An 8,307-nucleotide genomic window follows, 5' to 3' on the forward strand; every position below is an offset into this window, starting at 1 on the left:
ATGTGCACAGTCATCCTGGGAAACCCCACAGGAAGTTGGTCCCCAGGTTTCAGCACACAGAAGCACAGGCCAGAAGAGATGCCCAGGTGTTGAAGGAGGTCCAGTAGATGTGCTGTTAGTTTCCTGTGTCTGATGCATGATTGTCCCTTGCTTAATAAAATGTATACACAAAACTCTTTAAGTGTCCCACTGACCTCTGAGAAAGAACATCAATGGGAAGATGGCTTTGAACTCTTAACTCCCTGTTCCTGTCCTCATAACAGGTTTCTGTAGCAGCCAAAGGAGAGAAGCCACCTGAGGGAAGGAAGTCCAAGACAGTGCCTAGGAGCAGAAGTAGGGTCTGGCTGTAGAGGGGACAAGTGGCTGGGTATAGGGACTCTAGGATCAGAAAAGAGGCTGTCTGGCATCTCCCAGAGCAGTGAACACAGCCACGCATAGTCATGCTCAAAGGCCAGTCTGATCCACACAGTCCCTCACTTCCCAGGTGATTATAGATTGTGTCAGGTAGCAGTTGAAAACTGGCCATCAGGGCATGATTCAAGTGTTTATTAAGGTATCATGGCATCAAGGGTTTATGAGGGAATAGCCATATGTACACAGAACGACTTGCAGATCCAGAGAGCAGGGAGGGAATAGCCAGGAACTCCTGCTTGCTGCTGCCTTAGGGGTTCTACAGAAATCCCAGTGGCACTTGGGAAGTGGAGGCAATATCAATTAGGGATTGTGGCCACATGGGGAGATTGAGACCAGCCATGTGCTGTGGCATCAGAACACTGACCAGCGATGACAAAATGGAACATAAAACACTGGTTGCTCAGCTTTGATACTGCTGACTGCTGACGTGGCCAGGGGCCATCCGGTTCACCAAAGGCTCAGCCAACAGTTGTCTCTCCACTCAACAAAAGTCAAAGAGTGGCCCAGCTCCACAACCAAATGTGTGCCCACATTGCAATGGCTCCGGTACTGTTTCACCTCAGCTGCGGAGATCTCAGGATCCATGAGTGTCCAGCACGCACACACCCTAAAGAGACAGTCTTAGGGGTCTTAGGCAGCACTGAGGGTGGTGAGCCTCTGCCTCACGGCTCAATGGCCCTGACCTTGGCATTGTTTGGGCACAAGAGAGCAAAGTGCTGGGGACAGACAACCTGCAGTCTACCATGCTGGAAGGGCATGACTAACACTGATCGATCACATTCATGTGACTACTGAAGCTTTTCCTGCTCTCTGTAGTGGTGACCTTACAGAAACCATGCACACACGGTTTAGACTGTATTAAAGTAGCCACCATTTCAGGGTTCCCTGCAAGGTGCCATAGGACAGTAGTAGCATGAGTCTGCATGTATCTCGACAGTTTTCACTAGGGACCAAACACACATACACACACACACACACACACACACATACACACACACACACACACACACACACACACACACACACTTACTGACATGGTGCACATTCTTTGCACACAGAAGAAAGTGAGTAGTAGTGAAAATACACCAATCATGGAATTGATGGAGGGAGCTGTGGGGAAGCTGGGGCTTAGAGTTACTTAAAGGCCCTATGCAGGCTCTCCTTTTGTTGGAGGAGAAACTTCAACTGCAATGTGGTTCTTTATTTTCTTTCTCTAAAGCACAGAAGGCTAGGGTGGATCACAGGGCTTTGAGCATGTTCGGCAAGTACAGTCACACTGAATTAAATACTAGCGCTGGAACCCTATTAATCTTCTACAGAATTATAGAGCAGCCTGGATGAAGACTCTCAGCTGAAAATGTGGACATCTCAAGACAGGCACTGGACAATGGCTGTCAGACTTGACTGAAGACTGGAAATGTTTTGCTATCTCACAGGAAAAGAAGGCCCCTCCCACTACACTGTACTCTAAGGACATTTTATTCAGGATAGGATGACATGAACTATTGTCTCATGTCACAGATGTCAGCACAAAGTATCCAAGGTATTGTATGCCAATGGTAGGTAGCATTAACAGAACAAAGCACACAGTGTCATGAAGACATAAATTATGAGTTTGTGTAGCAAGACCCAGGCCTCTGCCAGATTCTTAGATAGCAACTGAGAACCTCAAATACGGTAGTGATGTGATAGTGTGGGGGTGAATCTAGTTACAACTAGTTTCTATTGTGACACAGATGACTCTTTTTGTGTCATGTTCAGCTTATAATGAATGACTAGACCTAAGCATGAGAGTAACCAAATACTACATTGCTTCTCTAGCTGCTGAGCTTTTAAAAGCCCTGGGGTGACAGCAAGCTTTTGTGGACATACTGGATTGGTTCTTCTGTACTTTAACTCTCTGAGTCACCTCCACTCTCAGCAAGTTAGATCAATTCCACAAATTGGAAATCAGTCACCTGGAAAAAATACATTCTCAATACGATCCCAGATTGGCCATGGAAAAAGGGTAGCTTGAACTGTCCCACCTAGGTTGGGCTTGCACAGGCTTGCTCTCCAAAAGAAACCTGTGTTCACAGCTGCAGGCTACATTCACTATGGATGCTCTTGAGGTTCCTTCCTAAACTGCTTAGATTACAATAATTTTCTTGCTAACAATCAAAAAACTGATTATGCCAACCTGGCCTACAAGAAGCTAGTTTCTATTCTGTATTTTATCAGATGTGCAGAATACATATGGTCATCATTGATAACAGGTGAAAGATCTGCTCTAATATGGACACTAAGTGATGCTGGAGGACGATCCTGACCCACAATGAGCAGTGGGAACACCAGAGCCCTGTAGGGATGCCTGGCAACCTAACACGTTGAGCACGCACGGCTCAGTAAGTTCCCTGTGAACACACATCTCCTGAGATCTCTCTATTTAATCATAGGTGATCCTGTCCACCTAATACAGCACCTCATGTGGAATAACAAAAGCCACCTGCAGGAGCTGTGGTGATGACTCACAGGGTAGAGCATCTGCTGCTCTCTCAGAAGAACCACATGGACCCTAACAATTGGGTAAAGTGTGTCAGTGATTACATCATAAAGTGTGTGTCCGAGGAACAGCCACATTATCCTCACAAAAGACACTGTCACACTGACTACCCCTTGGTGACTTTGAATTCACTTATTAGCCCAGGATCCATGGAACATGCAGAGATCCATCTGTAGCTGTCAGTTCTAAGTCCACAGGAGGGGACAGAACCCTTGAGTAAGAATGATGGTCTTAAGAGTCAAGAGATAGAATTCAATTTTTATTCATAACAAATACATTTTTACAACAAAACAGGATTAAAATGAATAAAAATATTTAAAAATATTTGAAAGTAAAAATAGTAACAAGAACATATAAATATGAAACAACAAAAAGAAAACTTCAATTAAAATCATAACAAAAATATTTCTAAAAGCATATTCTTAACGAACATTTAGAAGCACAGACGTATTGCTGTTTCTCCTCTAGCACACATAATGAAAGGCAGTCCCCCAAGTTGTCTCTCAAGTGCTGTTTTCTGAGAAGAAAGTAAGACTTCAATCAGTCAGGCTGGCTTAGTGGTATATAAATTTAGGGTCTCTAAGTAATGACAAATTAACTCAGAGGATGAATACTCATCCAAAAAATGTTGTTACCATTCAGGATGTTGGTCATCAGGGACTCCTGAGAAAGCAACTTATTCTTCAGGAAGCTCTCTTACTGGGGTGTGTCCAATTCCAGCTCTCTTGCACTTTCTGAGACCTGGGAGAGGAAGGCAGTTTTTCAGACACTGATTTGGTGGGGAAATGCAATCCAGCTGTCAGAATGCTGCCTTCTACCGCCTCAGTTCTATTGGACAGTCGACATGGACATTTTAAGTGATATCATTGTTGCTAACTCTGTGGGCAGGGCAAAATCTCCAGAAAGCCTCACAGTAATGTGGGCTGCCAATATGGGACCCAGACTTATACCAGTGCAAACCAAGAACAGGGCAATGGCAAGAGAACTCATCAGGTTGCAGGAAGAAAGGAGATGTCCATATGTCACCAAGGTTAAAGCCAATGACAAGTACTAATTTGACATTTGCACTTGGTTCTTATCCCAAAGGTGCTTCCTACACAAGAGATCACATGACCACAGAGTGTCATTTGTCAAAGAACCAAGAAACTGTTCAAAACTCTACATAGGATCCAATGTATCACATGGATATGCAATAATAAGATATGTTATTCATCTGTCACCATTTCTAGACTGCAGCTTCAAAAAGAGCAGCAAAATATGCTTGCACAATAATTCAGTTTCTGAAAAGTGGTTAACTTCCCAGAATACTTGTGCATAGGCAGAGCAATGAACAATTCCATTACATGAGGTGGTTGGCTGGTTGTGAGTGTAAATTAGAAAGGTGGTAAGAGAAGCAAAGATGTATCAATGTGGCAAATTTTATCAGATATTGTTAAGCTAACACGTCCCTACCTGATAATGCTGGTTCTGGCCGTTGATGGTCTTTATCTTTCTTGTTGAAGTCAACCAAATATTTCTGGTTCAGTGCACAATCAAGATGTACCTCCTTGCTCTCCTGCTTCAGTGGGACCAACTTCTTCCTACATGTGTTCTCCATCAGGAGCTGGCTGAGCAGGTTTCTGGAAATACAGTCTGCATAGTAAGATCATGCTGGCCCTTTCTCCCTTTCCTACTCCCAAGTCCCACTAACTCTACCAGGTCCCACATACCCATGAAGACTTAATAAAATGCATCTTGATACATATAAGGCTGCTGCACAAACCATAAAGAGTTAATTCTGGGAAGAATAAATTGTTTGCTTGGCCTGACACCAATTAGTGTCCACACCTCTGAGAAAGAACATGGATCTACAACTATCCATGAAAGCCCAATGCATGGGGGCAACATCAATTAGTACTGGGCCAACACCCTCAAAAGAGGTCAGTAGAACCAAGAGAAGGTCATGCTAACCATGTGGTCCACGCACTGAGTTTTGTAAAACCTGGTGTGACACCATAGGTCCAGGTCAGCCTAATAAACTTCTGCTGACTTCAATCAATACTGTTCTCTCTAGAGCCTTTTGAAGATGCCTAGACAATCCTGGGATGAGTAACAGTCTTTTATGGAACTGAAAACTGAGTCCTAATGACCCTGGAACACTGATGGGTAAATAGCACAAGAGATAGAACCAGAGCTGAAGACCGTCCTATCCAGAACAAAGAAAGTCAGAAATGGCCATTCCACAAGTGATAGCCTTTCTGACCAGGACTTACCTAGAGAAGGTAATCTCCTTCTTCAGCTTATGGTTGTTCTCATGGACCTCAGTGTTCTCCATCTCTAAGTTGTGCAGAATTGACATGACCGCCTCCTCCATTCTCTCCAGGTCTTCATAATATGGATTTGGCCTGAAGTGTGGCCTGGCCCGAAATGATAGAATACAATGAACATCGGCATTTAGGAATATATGAACTCAGGGTGGGTCCTATATTACCCCAGGCTGCTGCCTGGATCTTCCAGCACTCAGTCCCCTGCCTAGCAAGTACAGAGACTCACCATAAACTCACTGCAATTACAATCTTGCAAAGCCACCAGCTGTCAAGGGCTTTGCAAATGCACACTGGGCACTCACTATCCCTGACTTTATCCCTGAATTCTTCATTCAGACCACAAGTTCTGCTTTTAAATAAATGGAAGCAGATGAGTCCATTTTCAATCTCACTCCTCAGGAAGGGTCAGGTTCTGAATCTCCACTATACGGGAGGTGAGGTTTAGCACAGGGTGGTTAGAAAGGCACAGCTTTCTAGAACCCAAAACCTTAATAGGATAAGAAGGTGACCTTGCAGACCCAGGAATAAAACAAGAGCATTTGGTGCAATTCATACCTGTTCTTCATGGATCTGTCTGTCAGAAACCTCAGGCGATCTCTCAGGTCATTTCTCTCCTCGGTAATGAGCTGCAGCTCTTTAATCAGCCTCTCCTTTTCCTTCTTGGCCTGATTCTCGCTTAGTTCAGTGCCAGGGGATGATGTTTCTCGCCCAGCGTCTGTAGGTAGAAGAACACAAGTGAACCTGCATGGGGAGAATGCATAGAGTGTTCATAGACCTCAGTGAGGCCTAAACAGGAGAAAAAGCCAGGAACCCAGTGTCACTGCTAGGCGATTGGTCTATGCTTAAGAGACCTCCTCAGGGGATCTCAGTTCTCCCACTACTCCATAGAGACCAAGAGACATAAGCAGCCAGGTGTTCCCTATGCCGGACATCACGTGCTTACATGTACCACGGAGATGGCTTCTCCAGGATTATTATCAGCTGAACAGGGTACAGCTTGGTTTCAGGACCCTCACTCCTGTGGCTTCAGAACTCAGATGATAAATTCACCATCCACAAAACTTGAGTGATTGGAGACACTCAGATGTCCTACCCTGATACTCTAAGCCAACAACTTTGGATTTAAAACGCATTTCCAGGGAGGATATGTTCAACAGACTTATCAGTGTCCCTATGTGAAATACCAAATGCCCCAGAATTGCGAATAGGTTACAGGCTGAATCTTGGTCTACACGTTCAAAATAGTTTTGGTATTGTAGAAAAATTTTTGTAACATACAACCTCTAATATATAAGGCAAACGATGACCCTGACAGTTAGAAGAAATCAGAGAAGGTCTAAGAACATAAGGTTATTGCCTGGAGCACAATCTCTCCCTGTTACTACTGTCAGATACCCACTGTATTTAAAGAAGCAATGATAGTGAAATACATTGCTGCTGCCCTGTCTAAACTCAGAAAAGGTGGACCCTCCATGACTACTGATGGTGTTATTATATCAATGTAACAGAACAAATGAACTGAAAAGTAAAGACCAGAAGTTCACAGTATAATAGCATTGTCCTTACCATATCCTCCCAGTGGGGATGGGGAAACTAAAGTTCTGAAATCCTTGACTTTAAGGAATTGTGATATTCATGGAAATTCAATTCCTTTTCAGATGCTCCAGTTGTTGTGGCCCATTGCTAGAAAGGTCAGCTTAAGCCTGCAGCCACCCTGGCAGGATGCTCAAAATATACTGCCCAGAACTTACTCCACATTCCCCAGAAGTGCTGTCTTTGTCCATCATTACTTTGAGAAGAAAAGCCAGACTCCTTCACTCTAGTCTCTCCAGAATCGACGTTCCCCCTCCCAAAACGCTTGCGAAGACGGGAAAACATGTCTTAGCTTGTAACCGCCAGACTCAGACTGAGAGAAACTAGGGCACTGGTTGTCACTACAACACTGGTGACATCACAGAGGATGCCAGAACTCTCTAGGAGACAATAGAATGTCCAAGAAGGGACAGCTGATGTCATGGGGAGCAGACTTTGCCTCCCTGCTAATGTTCTCCCTGTACTGAGCATAAGCAGAGGTGCCCTTTCCAGGAGACTTTCCTGGGGCAGAGCCACTGAGCATCTCCTGCTTCCAAAGCCAAATTTTCCTCAAGGCTTGATTACAAAAAACCTTAGTAATTCCTATGCATCTAAATGAATGTTTCCTGTCAAATCTTGCCCAAAAAAATGTCTCACTAACTCAAATTGTCCACATTCACCAATGTTAGCCATTAAAACTTCCTGAGATTTCATACCAGCTTGAATATGCAGTCAAAAGTTCTCCTGTCTCATTCTGTACAGGTGCTTTATATCACATCAAGAAATAGTCTGCATGGTAGGTTATAACATGGGTGTGTATTAGGGGAACACTCATGAAGTCATGTGCTTAGCAATTGACAATTGCCAATAAATTCCTTAGGAGAAAGAGTTGAAGTCTTTATGGTGCTAGGAAAAGTGTGGAGCCCAGTTGCCAGAGGAAAATGCAATATTGGAGACTCCAGTGAAGGGAACCTCATGCTGCTTGTGGGGTTCTGCTATTTGCACCAATGTCGCCAAAGGAGCACTGCTCACAGGCCTGAGTAAGATATACCATGAGCTTTTATCGGAAAAATAAAATACACAAGAGATATAGGGGGTGCACAGAAACATCTAATATGAGGCTATAAACATCATTAAGTGGATAGAGCAAGGTCCCAGCACCTGTACACTGGGAAATGGCCACCCCACCAAACACAAAAGCATCTATCATAGTAAAAAATGAATACTTTATAGAATGCACCCACTAACACTGATTGATCACATCCGTAGTTCAAATTTTGGGGGCAAATTCATGGCCTTAACTATCTTTGTCTCAACTTATATAGTAAAAAATAAGAAAGAACGAGAAAAGAAAAAGTCAAAACTAAAAGCTCAAGCTTCTCATATGAGGATTGCAGGAAGTGTTATATGGGAGTCAGTTCTGATTAGGCCATTTTAGATAGAACAGTGCATAGTGACCCTTAATGTGATGGG

At 43.8% G+C, this 8,307-nt stretch overlaps 1 protein-coding gene across 1 annotated transcript; it reads right to left on the reverse strand.

The window, feature by feature from the left end:
* Window positions 1-3,202: 3,202 nt before the first annotated feature.
* LOC134483185 (uncharacterized) lies at window positions 3,203-7,165 on the reverse strand. Its single transcript, XM_087601486.1, has 6 exons — window positions 7,014-7,165; window positions 5,818-5,977; window positions 5,209-5,352; window positions 4,409-4,575; window positions 3,592-3,697; window positions 3,203-3,473 (listed from the first exon to the last, which is right to left on the reverse strand). The coding sequence occupies exons 1-5, from the start codon at window positions 7,138-7,140 to the stop codon at window positions 3,633-3,635; spliced, it is 663 nt and encodes a 220-aa protein (XP_087457612.1). The 5' UTR covers window positions 7,141-7,165; the 3' UTR covers window positions 3,203-3,473; window positions 3,592-3,632.
* Window positions 7,166-8,307: the final 1,142 nt, after the last annotated feature.

This window comes from Rattus norvegicus, unplaced genomic scaffold (assembly GCF_021556685.1).
Source record: "Rattus norvegicus strain SHRSP/BbbUtx unplaced genomic scaffold, alternate assembly SHRSP_T2T haplotype2-0000026, whole genome shotgun sequence".
Classification (NCBI taxonomy): Eukaryota; Metazoa; Chordata; class Mammalia; order Rodentia; family Muridae; genus Rattus; species Rattus norvegicus.

Bases quoted from the DNA above. Each gene is read 5' to 3' on its own strand.
- LOC134483185 (XM_087601486.1), bottom strand. From the start codon at position 7,140: ATGTTTTCCCGTCTTCGCAAGCGTTTTGGGAGGGGGAACGTCGATTCT. The intron at 5,353-5,817 runs GTATGAATTGCA...ATTTCGGGCCAG, and splicing joins GACAGATCCATGAAGAACAG to GCCACACTTCAGGCCAAATC. The intron at 4,576-5,208 runs GTAAGTCCTGGT...CTGTATTTCCAG, and splicing joins AAGGAGATTACCTTCTCTAG to AAACCTGCTCAGCCAGCTCC.